This window comes from Sapajus apella, unplaced genomic scaffold (genome assembly GCF_009761245.1).
Source record: "Sapajus apella isolate SASKATOON/1434 unplaced genomic scaffold, GSC_monkey_1.0 scaffold46, whole genome shotgun sequence".
Taxonomy (NCBI): domain Eukaryota; kingdom Metazoa; phylum Chordata; class Mammalia; order Primates; family Cebidae; genus Sapajus; species Sapajus apella.
This window is the reverse complement of record NW_022436986.1, coordinates 7951341-7967385: the sequence shown is the minus strand read 5'-3', so window position 1 is coordinate 7967385 and position 16045 is coordinate 7951341. Positions and strand designations below refer to the sequence as shown.

The 16045-nt window shown below is 39.6% G+C and overlaps 1 protein-coding gene across 1 annotated transcript in view; it reads left to right on the top strand.

The window, feature by feature from the left end:
- GRIN3A (glutamate ionotropic receptor NMDA type subunit 3A) overlaps positions 1 to 16045 on the top strand; it is a 164952-nt gene that overhangs the window by 125786 nt on the left and 23121 nt on the right. Inside the window, exon 6 of the mRNA XM_032240229.1 lies at positions 3989 to 4140. Coding sequence (XP_032096120.1) covers positions 3989 to 4140 — 152 coding nt within the window. The remainder of the gene's footprint in view (positions 1 to 3988; positions 4141 to 16045) is intronic.

Genomic DNA, 16045 nt, shown 5'->3' with positions numbered 1-16045 from the left:
TTTATTTTCCTATTTTTCCATCATTTCATGTTCATAGTTTTAATTAGCTAAAAATAGTTATTATTGCTAGAAATCATTAAAATATCAATATTCAATACATTAAAATAGAAATGTTAAAGGGATAGTAATCTATTTTTAGCAACCAATTGCAAATTAACCTAGATATGATTGAGTGGAGTGATTTAATATTTATTATTTCTTGTGTAACAATTTTTATAAACGTCTCTGAAGCCTCAACATTTTCATTAGGGAATTTTAGTGCCAACATTCTATTCTTAGAATATGTACATTTATCATAAGTATGAAGTTCAAAATTTAAAACTTTCTTATCATATACTTTTGTCTTATCTACCAAAATATCAGGATCAAGAACCAATTCAAGATGATATCTCTCATCCTCTCCTCTGGTACCAATTTCTTGTTCCTCTGGATTTTCGCAGAGCTTCGTCGGTCCTCCTTATTGTGTCCTAGGCATTATATTTTACCTTTTTTGAATTCAAATTGGTAACTTAATTCATTAAGTAACTTTAAGTTGGAAACTTAATTCATTAATTTTTTGAATTAAGTTGGTAACTTAATTTAAGCTGTTTTTACTTGGTAACCTCCAGAGCATATGAAGGAGTGTCTGACACAGAATAAGCACTCAACGCAGGTTTATGGAATTAATAAATGAATACGTGAGCAATAAATGATTATCAAATGAAAAACAATTCTGCCATGATTACATTAATGTAGGTTGGAATGATTAGCTTTCAGAGGGCTTTAGGAGAAACAATATAATTAGTGGGTGTTCTTGCCAGTGAATTTTCTCATATACAATCATATATAAGTTAGAGCTGTTTTCACACTATTTCTACATAACGTAGAAAAGTTTATAAGTAAAATCTGACTGTGAACAATGTATATTTGTGTTTACTAGAAACAAACCAACAGTTTAGATGATTGTGTTTTTTAAATGAATTATCTGGTTTAAGGGTTACATCAGTGTGCATATAGTGCTGGGGCCTGCATTAAATGGAAGGAAATAAGTATTTCTTTGATGTGGTCACATGTTGTAATGGACATGGTGAGAAGAGCATTGGTTTTAAAATCAAATAGACCTACTTTAAAATGCTGGCTTTGCCAACTACTAGCTGTGTGACCTTGGAAGTTTATTTATTCAATCTTTAAGTCTCCAAGTAATACACACTCTGGTGTTGGTTCATGTAGGGATACATGTGGAATAGCACTTCGCACGCAGCAGAGCTCAGTATGTCCCAGTACTTATTATTAGATTCCAAGGATGATTTAACCAAACTGTGTGCCCCAATCTGTTGCTGTTGTTGTTATTGCAATCTATGGACCCAGGGAGGAAAAACACATTGATATTCCACAAACCTGGCTAATTATCCAAACCATCAGCCCACTCCTACCAGATAGCAGCAAGTCCTTCTACACTTTGTTCTTATATGGCTCAGTTCTCCCTATGGCATCTATCTCAATTGTAATGAAATAATAATTATGCTGTGTATTGCTTATTATCTGTCTCCCCAGTAGAGTGTACATCCCATAACAGCAGAGATCATATCTACCTTGGTCACTGCCAAATCCTGACCGCTTAACATGGTGCCTATTTACTTATTTGTTGGATAAATGAATGAGTGACTGAATAAACGAATGTGTGAGTGAGTCAGTGAATCAGTGAATATTATGATATACTTGTGCCTAGTATTGTGCCTGATGTGCAAGCAAGTACTGAATAAATGTTTGCGCAGTTGAATTGGCAACCGCATTCATTATGTTTCTAAAGAAAACTGATTACTTCCTTCTAATAAATTACCCATTATATTTTAAAATGTTATTTAATAATAACATCAGCAGAATAAAAAGCTACCCATCCAAACTCTTTTGTTATCAGTTCTGCCTTTCAAACCAAAACTACTAGGCACAAAACAGACACTCAAAATAGATCTTTGAATAGAAAATGCTAATCATGCTTTTGACATTGTCATCATTTTCTTGACTCCCTATTGTTAAGGAACAAATAATATTATTATCAGAAAAAAATACAACCCATTAAAACTCAGTTTTTTTCCTGCATTATTTCATCTCTTTTATTGATTATACACACATCTCAAGCCTTATTTTTTTAAAGAAAAAGATTGTGTATCTGCATTTAAAAAGGTACAAAAACCAGTGTTCTTGAAATTGAGTCCTAAGATAGAATAATGATAGGAGGTATTTGTTTCTATTAAGTATCGTCAGTTGCTTGACAACCTTTTAGTCTCTATCCATGAAAAAATAACTATATTTTTATTTTATCTTCCTCAATCATGTTGAAGGCCAAAAAACATGTTTTTCTTTTTTTGTTTTTTGGTTTTTTTACTATTCTGGCCAATAGCTAAAACAAAATGTAGTTAGTTAGCTTCTTTGACATGGCTCATCAAAAAGATTAACAGTATGGTAACATTTGGAAAGCAAGTAAAGCCACACAGTGCGAGGATAAAGTCTAAGCTGATTAATAAAACTCTGACAACAAATTAACTCCATCTTTATGTTCCTCCCTCATTCCTTCCCCTGCCTCCCTTGCCCTGCATTACCACCTTTCATTTATCATATCCTTGTTGTTGTAGTTTTTTTTAATAAGTATTATCACTGGCTGGGCACCTGATTCATACCTGTAATCACATCACTCTGGGAGGCTGAGGTGGGTGGATTGCTTGAGCCCAGAAATTCAAGACCAGCTTGGGCAACATGACGAGACCCTATGTCAACAAAAAAATACAAAATTAGTCAGTCATACAGTGTGTGCCTGTAGTTTCGGCCAGGAGGATCACTTGAGCCCAGGAGGTCAAGGCTGCAATGAGCCATGATAGCACCACTGCACTCCAGCCTGGGCAACGGAGCAAAACCCCGTCTTTAAAAAAAAAAAAAAAAAAGGATTATCACATATATATTCATATATATGTATTCCTAAAACTATATTATGTTGTTTTGAATGTTTTAATGCTTACACAATGAATTCATGCTGCAAGTAATCTTCTGGAATTTACCTTTTTCATACAATGGCATATTACTAAGGGTCTTCCATATCATTGCATCTAGTTCTAGTTCATATAGTTTTGATTATTAATATTCCATCTTTGCAAATAGTCCACAGTTTCATTACTCATTCTCTTGTCAAAGAGTATTTGGATTGTTTCCAATTTTTGCTATCATGAACAGTTCCTCTAAGAACATTTTTGTACACATCTCCTGGTATGCCTGTGGAGGAGATCTTTGAGAATGGACTCAGGAACAGAATTGCTGGTCTTAAAATATGTAAATGTTCAACCACACAACATAATACCAAACTGCTTTCCAAAATGGTTGTATCGATTTTCAGTTTGTATTACAGCAAGCAATATATAATCTTATTGATCCTCATCTTCTCTAAAACTTGGTATTACCTCTTATTTATTTATTTTTGAACAATTTAAGTTGGTTTTTACAAGTTCCTATTGCTGTTTTAGTTCTCATATTGTATTGTTTATTTACATGGTCTTATTACATTATTCAAAAATAAAAAATGTAAGAGAGGGTCATGCATTAACAGTGATAAGAGACTGTCATTAAGCACAGACCATGATTAATCCAATTTTGTATATTTAAGTTTCAAAAGAGGGGTTCTGGAAGAGGTAGATAGAGAATCGTAGCCCTGATAAAGACCTCAAAGATTGTGTCAAAGAAATATCTTAAAGGGAAAGGCAGAAGATCTTAAAATGTTTCACTAATACACTGTGCACAGCCCATTCCTCTCCTTTTCTGACTCAATTTACCTACTCAGATATACCACTGATTTAAGGGTAATCATGTCTAGGAATGTCTTTGAGTGCTTTGAAAGAATGTTGATGAAAATTCATCACACCCTTTTTTTAGGTCTGATGGCAGTAGCACACAAGTATGAACTATGGTGGCGATCTCTCAGGAAGAGTGTAAAAAATTCATCAGAGATTGTATTTTCTCCTAGGATACGGCATTGGCCTCCCACCCAACTCTCCACTGACCTCCAACATATCCGAGCTAATCAGTCAATACAAGTCACACGGGGTTATGGATGTGCTCCATGACAAGTGGTACAAGGTGGTTCCCTGTGGCAAGAGAAGCTTTGCTGTCACTGAGGTATGGAAAGACTGCTGAAATGGTGACACGTTGTATAGCTTTACCTCAGAAGGCATAAGGAAATGCTGTTACTTGTGCCTCATGATCCAGGCTATTGCATTTACTAGGCTTTTATATAATATTTGGATTACTTTTTACTTTGCCCAAAAAGTGCCAAATCCTATAGGAATTTACAGGGAAGCGGGTTTAGATTTAGCGGGTTTAGATTTAAATGTGATGCAATATTGGTGAGTAAATATCTAAATTTCTACTTTTCCCCATAACCTATAACCACAAGAACAGAAGAAATGCTGTTTTTCAGCAATAGTATTTGAGACCGATATGAATTACAGCAATAGTATCTGAGACTGACATGAACAGTGTTTGATTTAATTGTTAATTGTTGGACATGATGTGTACTTCAAAATATCCTGCAAAATCTAATCAAAACTTTGCTAATTTGCCAATGGTGACCACCTAAAGTCTTTGCGAATGGAGAAAAATAGACATACCTTAACAAGTACTTCTTAGATTATAGAGTCATAGATTTTTAAAACTGAAAACAACCAATTCCCTTCTTTTATAGTTAGGAAGAGAAAACCCAGAGATACTAAGAGGTTTCTCCAAGGCACACAAATAATCAGAATCTGTTTCTTTCTATTGCAATACTCTGACTTTACAATGTAATTAGAAAGAAACCTACAAAATAAGGAAGAAATTGGATGATTAAAATAAGAGACTGGAAGGTATAACCAGAGCCACAGGCTCCGATATTTAAAAGAGAAGCCAAATATACCTGAACAAGATCAGCTTGACAATTATAAATAAATAAATAAATAACACCTAAAGCCAATAATAATGGCTTCAAATAGTCTCTATTTGCCAAGAACTCCCAAATTTGCATTTCAACACAGACCCATCTTCCCAGCTCCAGACCATATATATCCACCTTCCTATTTGACATCTCCACTTGAATATCCTCCAGGCATCTCAAATTTAACTTGTCAAAAGCTGAACCCTTGATCTTCCCTCCTAAATCTATTTTTCCTCCTGTGCCTCATATCTTGGTAACGGCACCTCTGGCCGTCTAGTTACTCATTCTGGAAACTGGCAGGATCCTTAATGCCTCCCGCATCTCATCTTCTGCATTCATCAACAAGCTATATCTTCTCCTCCTATAAATTATGCCTCAAATATGCCCATTTATTGTCATCTCCACTGTTGTCACTGGAGTTCAAGCCATCATTCTTCACCTGGACCACTATAAAAGTCTCCTAACTGGTTCTCTGCTTTCACTCCTGCCCACTCAAATTTGTTTTTCACATGGCAGACCATTCTTCTGCTCAGAAGCCTGCAGTGGCCTCCCATGTTAATGGGACAAAAATCTGAAATGTTGGCATGGCCTACAATGCCCTATGGGACCTGGCCCTGCCCACCTCTCAGCCCCACTCCATGCCACTTTCCTCCTGGCTTCCCTGTACATGCTGTTGCCTCCTCTTCCTCAAATACTTTATCCTCTGACACTTGCTCAGCTGAATCCTTTACATTAGAAACTCCCAGCTGAATTCTGGGAGTCTCAGACTCTGATAATCCCAGACCAATATGAATCATATCTCCCTTTATAATCTCATCTATCTCACATTATTTCACAGCACTGGTCGTCATTTATAAATTATATTATTTTTAAACATACACTTAATTGGGTTTTTGTTTTAGTGTATCCCTTCATTAAACTGGAAGAATTTGGTGAGGGGCAAAGATTTTGTTTACAATTGTACTGTCAATGTCTCATATATAGTAGCATTCAGTAAGTGACTGTAGAATAAATGAATTAGAGAAATTGGACAGCATACCTGAGAAAACATCGGGGAGCAGAAGGTAAAAGCATAAATCAGGAGTGAAAATCGGAAGTGAAATTGGTAGTGTACTGGGACAAATAGTGTCCCCTCCCCCAAATTAATGTCTACCTAGAACTTCAGAATGTGACCTTATTTGGAAATAGGGTCTTTGAAAAGGTAGTTAATGAAGTTAAAATGAGGCCATGCTGTATTTAGCTAGGCCCTAAATTCAATGATGTATATCCTTATAGGGAGACCCTGAGGAGAGACACACAGGGAAAAAGTCCATGTGACAACAAAGGCAGAGACTGGAGCATGCGGCTACAAGCCCAGGAAATGCTAAAGATTGCCAGCAACCCTCAGAAGCTAGGAGACAAGCATAAAACAAGTGTCCCTCAGAGCCTCCAGACAGAACTCACCCAGCTGGCACATTGATTTCAGACTCTGGCCTCCTAAATTGTGAGGGAATAAATTTCTGTTGTTTTAAGCCACCAAGTTTGTGGTAATTTGTTATAGCAGCCTTAGGGAACTAATACAGACAGATGATAGATACCTAGATGATAAGGACAAAATGTAGGTAAGTAGGTAGGTAGGTAGGTAGGTAGATAGATAGACAGATAGGCAGATAGATAGATAATGCAAGCTGGTCAATGTCCCTGGTAATTAACTTTACTTCCAATTTTCCTGGAAGCCATGATAGGAAGGAATATAAGATGGGTTGGAAATGTTTTTTTAATTTCCAAAAGAAAAAGAAGAAGCTAACCTATTTTTAGTTCTAGATTGTAAAGTAATTCTTTTTGAAAAATGACATTGAGTAACAGAGCTAGCAATGTTTACAACCTATTTTTAGTTCTAGATTCTAAAGTAATTCTTTTTGAAAAATGACATTGAGTAACAGAGCTAGCAATGTTTACAAGATGCAAACACATTTCTCCTCTAGATAATTTTTATATTGATTAAACATTGGAAGGAAGCATCGAGAAAATGGGGACTCAGGGAGTCCTACCACACGATAGAAACTGTACAAGGAATGTTAACTTTGGTTCTCACTACACCCCTGTAAGGCAGACATTTTTATCTTTATTTGGAGAGATTTGCATGGCTTTTCCTAACTTGAGCCTATACCAGTCAATTGAGTTAATTCAACCAAGGAAGCAAACAAACCAACCAATTGCCTAACCTGTGCCAATCACTGGTGTTTTCTATACCATCTGAGCTGACTCAAGTCAACATCTTCAAGTGATTCAGAATTAACAGCAAGACAAGGCTAGGTGCAGTGGCTCATGCCTGTAATTCCAGCGCTTTGGGAGGCCAAGGCAGGCAGATCATTTGATCCCAGGAGTTCAAGGCCAGACTGGGCAATGGAGTGAGACTCTGTCTTTACAAAAAAGATCTTTAGTTAAAAAAAAAATTGGCCGAGGCGGGTGGATCACGAGGTCAAGAGATCGAGACCATCCTGGTCAACACAGTGAAACCCTGTCTCTACTAAAACTACAAAAAATTAGCTGGGCATGGTGGTGCGTGCCTGTAATCCCAGCTACTCAGGAGGCTGAGGCAGGAGAATTGCCTGAACCCAGGAGGCGGAGGTTGCGGTGAGCCGAGATCGTGCCATTGCACTCCAGCCTGGGTAACAAGAGCGAAACTCCATCTCAAAAAAAAAGAAAAAAAAAAAATTGGAGCAAAACATTAAGACAAAAGGAGCCTCCCAATCCTGTCCCCAGAGCCAGCAGTACCGAATGATTTTAACCTCCCTAATCACATGCAAGGCTCTAGGGTATTGTCATTTCAGAGGAACATCTGACCAAGACACCAGCTGGAGGAACCATCTGACTCCTAGGTGGAGGAGGACCTAAGGACACACAGTTCTGCAGACTCAGAACCTAACTCTACCTGGACACACAGAAGGGAACACACTATTGGAGACTTACCAACACAATCATTAACATAAACTTATGTTAAATGTATTCCAAAGTAAAAGTATCTAACCTAAAATAAGATACATTTGAAGCCATACATTTCTGGATTTGAATCCTGTCTCTACCAATTAACAGCTGAATTACTTAATGCTCTGAAGTCTGAGTCTCCTCATCTGTGAATGGGTATGATAATACCTGCCATGTCATCTGTTCTGAGAATAAGAGGTCATTTATGGAAGCATAGCACAATGAAGAATAAATAATAGAAATACTCATTCTTCCTATCCCTACATCAGGATATCTTCAGGTATCTTTCTATGGCTCTTTTTAAAGTGAAGAAATAGTCCCAGGAGCCCTCCATTAGATTTCCTCATATTTCATTGGCCAAAATTTTATCTTCTGCCTGTGTCTAAGCCAATCAGTGGTGAGGGAATGGGTTCACCATGATGGATTAGGCCAATCACAACTGATCCCCTATAACTGGCAATTGCACAGCCTCCCTTGAAACATAGGGTCACATCGAGAAGTGTGAAGACCTAAATATTTTATTTAGGATTCCCTTAGGAAAGAGGAGACAGAAGAATGGATGTTGAATAAGCAACCAACAACTTCTACTCTCTGTAGACTTTGAAAGCTGCTTCTTTTACCACCAGCCATCTGCACAATGAGGTATTTGAATTTAATGATCAGCAAAGGTCCTCCCAGCTTTAATACAGTGATTCTGACTTCCCTTAATATTATCCTAAAATACGAATATTCAGTATTCTATACAGTAGAATATGGTTAGAAACATGGGCTTTGGAGAAAGTTCTAGATATGAATCCCTGCTCTACCAACTGTGATAACAGAACACAGTACTTGACCATTCTGAGGCTCAGCTTCTACAAACTGGGGAGCTAGTCATACATACTTTATAGGATGGTGGTAAAAATGAAATGCAATAATGCTTTTCAAATATTGAGCATATTCCTAAATATGATAACCACAAAGTTACCCATGTTCTTAAGGATTATGAGGTTTCACCATATATGTTACAGGGCTATATGGATTTATCAGCAATTTCAAACAAAACCAAATTAAGTGTAGACAAAAAAAAAAGATGGTTTTGAAAAACAAAATTTTTTCAATTGCATTTTTTAACAGGCCAAATTCAAGGGAAAGGCAGCTTTAGCTTCTTCATCTCATCAGTGGCTCTTGGGTGGAATAAATAAAATGATTGTATCATACACACGGCCCTCCTCCTTCCCCCTACCAAGAGGGGGCAGTGCACAGCACAGTGCGACAGAACCAGCCATATACTCTGGATAGATCCCCTCCCAACGGGTGCCCCTGACCCCCGAGGACGCCATTCTTCAGTTTACTTTTTACCTTCCCTTCCCTTTTGCCAGTGTCAGTCCCTGTGTATGTCTGTTGCTAAAGAGCAATTAAACACCTTCTTTTACTCTGAAGGAAGAGTTCTAATTTAGATAACAAATTCTATGGTGACCTAGTCATAAAATATGAAAGGTACCTTTTTTCCCCATTTCTGGCAGTTGGACATTAATGCCGGCCCAATGTGAGAACCTTGACCTATTCACCTTCCATCTCTTGCAGCCCCAGAGCTATGTAGCTGCAGTTTCTCTGGAAGATAAACTCACTTTTTTTCCCTGAATTTCCTGGCTTTATCTGCTCCCCAGAGTCACTTAAGAAACTGCAGGTCCAATTCTGCCGACCAGGCTCTGGCAATTTTCGAAGAGGAATTTTAAATTGACCTCAGATGTTTCCCCACGGTCCTCCCTGCACACCTGTGCCTCTGCCTGCAGTGGCCTCATTGTCAATCAGTTCTACTGGGGAGAACACATGGCAGGGTGTAAATTTCTTTCATTTTCTTTTGACTCAGCAAAAAAAAAAAAAAAAAAGGTAATTTTTTTTTTCAATTTCTCAAGTGAATTTAAGAGCTCCAGGGCAAGAGTTTTATGAAATCTGTTATTCACAAACCAGGAAAGCAAGGCAGCAGACCACAGCTTAGCAACCTCTAAAATTCTTCAAGGGATGACTAAGATACCCAGATGACAACCTCTTTTTGTAAGCTCCTTTAAATAATAGTTTGAAAAATGCACTTTTTACCAAATGGGACTAGTCAGGAAGAAAGAAGAAACAGTGTGATCTTGGTGGGGAGCAGATAGAACACTCCAATGATCAAAAAGAATTTTTATAAAACCATTTGCAAAAGTATGGTATAAGGAAACCAACAAAGATACTACAGTCTCCCAGGGCAGGGAAAGTGAAGGAGCCATTACCATATCTAAGTTCAAAGGGAAGAATTAAGAGCCATTTCTAGAACCCAGGAGGAGGTGGGAGAGGGCTAAGAGCCAGGGCCATTTGACCCGGGGTACAGCCAGCCCACAGTGACCTGCCTAGAGGACTGCCAGGGAATAAATACCTGAGGCTGGTCTCCTCCCACCTTGCATCTTCTACCTCAGGTCCAGGGAGCCTGTCGATATGGTGTAGAGAGGCCGGCCTCTCTAATTGTATTACCAGGGAGAGTGTGCAGCAGGAAACAGCGCCCCATATCTGAACTTTCCCCATCTTTTACCTCACCCTGTTCCTGACCACCAGCCTCCGCTGACCTTCAGCCCATTCTTGAGCCTTCCTCCCCCAGCCTTTACCTTCACCCACTAAAAGATGGATCCAGAGGGCAGGGATGGAGTGAAGATGTCTATTACCCTCATTATGAGGTAATTTAAAAATGGAAGCTTAAATGCTTTGTTTTGAAGGAGCATGGTATAGTTGCAAAAGTAAAAATAACCACGGTATTAAAACATCCACGTGAAAATGTCATGAACGCAAATTGCTTAACCTCCCTGACTTCCCTACATTGCAAAATGGAGATATTTTATGTTTCTGGCTTGGTACAAAGAACAGAGACAACATATATCAAAGTGCCTGACACATAGTAGGTGCTGAAGGAGAGTGTTAATCACAATTTTCCTGACACTGCCACAAACCAATTCCGTAACCTTTGGCTAAACTTGTTTCTTTACCTTAAAATAAAGGACCATGTACCATGGCCAGCAAAAAGACACTGTGATTCACAAGTAGGACTGTTTAGAGGATTCCTGGCCTAACTAATTGAAGATCTGAATCCCAGAGCACAGAAAACAGTGGACTGACTGGCCTCGAGCCTGGGTTCCCCATCCCGGGCTCCGCATCCCCAAACAGGTACCCAGACTTGATTCCCAAGGACCTCCAAAATGCACATCTGATATATTAATATGTGTTTACCTATTAATATTAATAAAATGGAGTTTACTCATAGCAGATCCATTCTTCCCTCTGTTAACTTCTTGGAAGAGGAAAGGGAAGGGTTAGTCAACTACACATTGAAAGTCAAAGGGAATCTCACAAGTCACATTGAGAAGCTTCAAGGCTGGTCAGTGTTTTCTATCCAGTTTATATTTGATTCATATTAAAAACTCAAAGGGAAAGGCTAGGGCAGCGGGGGAGGGCCGAGTTTTAATGCAATCTTTTCTGCTCTTGACAGCTAGGCCACATCTTAACACCTCCTACCCCTCTCCCATTCCTACCCCTTCTCTTTTCCATTTAAAACGTCACTGCTATTCAACCTGATGAAAGTTATGGGGAGGCAAGGAGAGTTAATGACTGTAGATTGCTTTAAATTGAAAACTCGTGTATATCAAAAGCCACCTTGACAGCTGAGTGCTTTCCTTAGCATAGCCCATGTAATTAAGTTTAATATTTAAGCCAAGTATAAGGTCAGGTGGAACCTATCCAGGTAGTGTGCTCTGAAAACCTGAAGGAGCACAAAGTTGTATGCGTGTTCTTTTATGATGTGGAATAAAATTGGGCCTGAAGAAAGGGAAGCCAGTCACAGAAAGGCTCATTTTCATCTGGCTTGCTACAAGAACAAATTGATTTGTTCTTTCTTTTGCTTCCTTTCTTTTCTCTCTTCCTTTCCTTCATTCCTTCCCTTCCTTCTCTTTCTCCTTCCCTCTCTTCTCCTTCCTTCCTTCTTTCCTTTCTTTTCTTTTCCTGTCTTCCTTTCCCCCATCCATCCATCAGCAAACATGTTTTGAATTCCCACATACCGTGTCCCATGCTGGGTGCAGCCAGGGCCGAGATGAATACAGAGCTCATAGGCAGGGAGCTCACAGGAGCTCAGGACAGACTTGTGAAAAAAAGAACCAATTCCACACCTCCATGGGGCAGCAATAGCTGAAGATGCAGGGTAAACAGTGACACAAACAAGGCCATAATTCACTCATGGAAGAGCCAGAAGGAATCAGAGCAGGCTTCCTGCAGGAGGTAACTCCTGTAATGGGAGAACCCTCCAAGCAAAACCTGAGTAAAACACTGAGACGTGAAATTAAAAGCAATGCAATTTGGCCTTGCCCTCCAAAGACGCTGCACCCAATCATACTGGAAGGACAGAATTGTATGTTCTCTTAATAGTGCCCCCTACCCAGGAATTCTAAAATTTACAGGTGGCTGCTTTCTTTGGCCCACTTGTTATGCAAACACAGGCGAACCCACAAGTAAATTATAGGCCTTTACTTTTCCTGCACTCGGCCTTGCACCTTCCCTATTACGTCTTAAAGGCAGGGATATTTTCTATCTTATATGGAAGGCAGTTTAGAATAGAGAAGAATTTCAGCTCTGGAAGCAACATACCGAGATTTGACTCCCAGCTCCACTACTGTGTGTCTATGCAAGCTGTGCACCTTCTAAAACTTCAGATCTTCCTCCAAACCCAGGAACCTGCCTGCGAGGGTGAAATATAGTCAATGACATAGTTTATGAAGAACACCTGGCTTAACAAATGATCCCTCCTTTTTCCCTAATTATAGAACCATGCACACAGAAAATATATATACATATATGGTGAATAATAAGCAGAGACAAGAAATTACAGCTGGTGCACCCACCCTCACAAGCCCATCTTGGACCCATCTCCAAAAAAAGCAGGAGCACCCTAACATTACAAGCATCTTGTAACTCCGACTCCGACATAAACACTTTTTATTTATATGTTACAGAATTAAATAATTTTTTATTGGACAATGAGAAATGCATGGATCTGGAATTTTCTACGTTTCAAAGCGCTGTTTAACTAACTTTTGTAGAGTTGCGTTCTTTCTTTCCTCCAACTCAGCATCTAAGCATAAGTGGGAAAGCCTGAAGATGCTTTATACAAACCATTAGGCTGCACTTAAAACAGATCTTTATAGAAACAATGGTAACTTGGGCTTTGCACGTAGTCAATGGCATTTCAAAGTTGGGCTCCTGTGTGAACAGGCCCCAGACCTACAATTCTCTAGTCTTGTTTTCCCCTCTCTCCATATCATCACAAGATTAGGGCTGCTGCTCTCTGGCTACTATAATGATAGAATTTTGGATTCTGAGAGAAGTAAAACTCATTTCAGCAAGTGTCTCCTTCACCCTTGCTAATGATCAAGTAAACAGATCTCTTGGAATAAGAGTCCCCCCTTTTATATACCTGACATGCTTGGGCATAAATTATACCCAAGACCACATACTGTTAAGAGTTCTTGCTTTCCCCCTGGTTAAATTCAACAAATCATGAATATTTATGAAATGCTATTTACTATCTAACTAAAAGGTATGAACGGTGCTCAAACTGATGAGGACTATTGTGAGATACAGTCTTCCTTCCACTTTTTTTAGACTTCCATGCACTAAAATCTGTGGGGGATCACAGGAAATGGGACTCCTCCCTCACCTCTATTCCCTGTGCAGAGAGGAGTTGCCCCTGGGCTCTGAGGATTCCGGCTTGAAGGAAGCAGAGGAAGCATGGAAATGTGTGAAGATTGCCATCTAGTGGCTCTTGATGTGAGGTGTTCCAAAATACTGGAAAAGCCATCCTTTTTCTTTCTCACAAAAGGCATAAACCAAGTCTAAAAATGTGAGAGATTTTTAGACATTTCCTCCAGCGTATCTGAGGACAGTTCCTCCCCATGTGGCTGTGGGAGTTGGTAGAATTTCAGGATGTGCTGGATGAGAAGGCAACGTCATGGGAAAGCCCTGGAGCCTTTATAGAGATGCCCCTCTTCTCACACAACATAGGTAGCTTCCTGAAACATGAAAGCTTAGAGCTAGCTGGTTGGAAAGCCAGTGCACACACATCTGGGGCCTCCTCTGGGCTCCTTCCCTCTGTCCTTCTATCCAATAAGACTTCAGCCTAGTGTTATGGGTTGAATTGTGTCCCCCCGCCAAAAAAAAGATATTGAGGTTCTGAGGTCCTAATTCTCAATGCCTCAGAATGTGTTCTGATTTGGAAATAGAGTCATTGCAGATGTGATTGGTTGAGATGCAGTCATATTGCAGTAAGAGTGAACGCCGAATCCAATATGACTGGTATCCTTATAAGAAGCCATCTACCACACCAAGACAGAGACACTCAGGGAGAACACCATGTGATGATAAAGGCAGAGACTGGATTTATCCATCTGCAAGTCAGGAAGGCCAAAGACGATCACAAACCACTAGGAGCTAGGAAGAGGCAAGGGAGGCTTGCCCTGTAGGTTTCAAAGGGAACGTGGCCCTGCCAACTCCTTGATTTCAGACTCCTGGCCCCCAGAACGAGGGGACAATAAATTTCTGTTTAAGCCACCCCGTTTGCACTGCTTCATTACAGCAGCTCTTGCAAAATAATTAATACACTCCACATTTTACTTCTAGTGCCTCTTTGATCCCAGCTCAGGCTCTTCTACACAAGCATTTGTATTTTTCATTGTTTCCTAGCTGCTCTCCCAGATACCGATTCTTTCGTCCTGTTCAGTCTACCCACAGTGCCAGATTCATCTCTCCAGAACATAGTGCTGATTAAGTTTTTCTTTTGATAAAGCTTGTGCTTTCCCTACTGGATAGAAACTCAACGTCTCAGCCAAATATTCAAAACCCTGCTTCACCTGGTTTCGTCTAGCTCGTCTTCTGCTACTTTGCTCAAGTACTTCAGCCATAATAAGCAATTTGTTAATGTCTACACCTGCACCCTCGCCCACTTCTGTGATTATGGTACTTGTTCCTTTTGTCTACCTCATGAAAAAAAAGTATTCCTCTATTGTTCCCAGCAAGAAGCAATTTCTCCGTTCTCTGAGTTCTCAGAGTTCTTTTCCCTTACCTCTCTGATGACATGTTTGTTTTGTCCATCTTGTGTTATTCATTATAGCTCTTTAATACCTCAGTTCACTCAGTGATCAGTAAGCTTTTGAGCAAAGACCATCTCTGAATGCCCCAATGCTTTACATGTTAAAACACGATTGAATAAACTATGCCCTATAAAGAATCATTGAGGCTGGGCGCGGTGGCTCACGCCTGTAATCCCAGCACTTTGGAAGGCTGAGGCGGGTGGATCACGAGGTCAAGAGATCGAGACCATCCTGGTCAACATGGTGAAACCGTCTCTACTAAAATATAAAAATTAGCTGAGTCTGGTGGCGCTCACCTGTAGTCCCAGCTACTGAGGAGGCTGAGGCAGGAGAATTGTTGCTTGAACCCAGGAGGCGGAGGTTGCAGTGAGCTGGCTCGTGCCACTGCACTCTAGCCTGGTGACAGAGCGAGACTCTGTCTCAAAAAAAAAAAAAAAAAAGAATAATTGAGTAAATGTTGCCCTTTCTTCATTGCGTGAGGAATGTTCAAACCATCTTACTGCTTCATCTAATACCATGCTCTCCCTTGACCTCCCTAGTCCGGTCACACTGGTGTTCTTTCAGTTCCTCCTACTTGTTTTGTTCCTCCTGCCCTAGGGCCTCTTTGCACATGGAGCTTCTTCTACCTGGAACACTCATTCCTTCCAAGAATATCTACTTAACTTCTACTTAAGAGTGTAGGTCAATCATTTTCCCAGTAAATGTTTCCTGTTGTCCAAACTCTCCCGGCACCATGTACTTCTCAAGGCAGGTGCCCCTTTACGTCTATGGACATGATAATTTGGTTAATGTCCATCTTCTTGTCAAAACTGTAAGCTCCAGGAGAACAGGGACAACAAGAAAAGTATCCACTCTAGGTCAGTAAGGTATTCGTCTCATATAGTAGATGCTCAATAAATATTTGTTGAGAAAACAAATAAATAGCTGAATATATCTGTGTGTATGTATGCAAACAGTCTATTTGAGTTTTTATGCAACCTAAAGTAAGCAATAATTATAATCT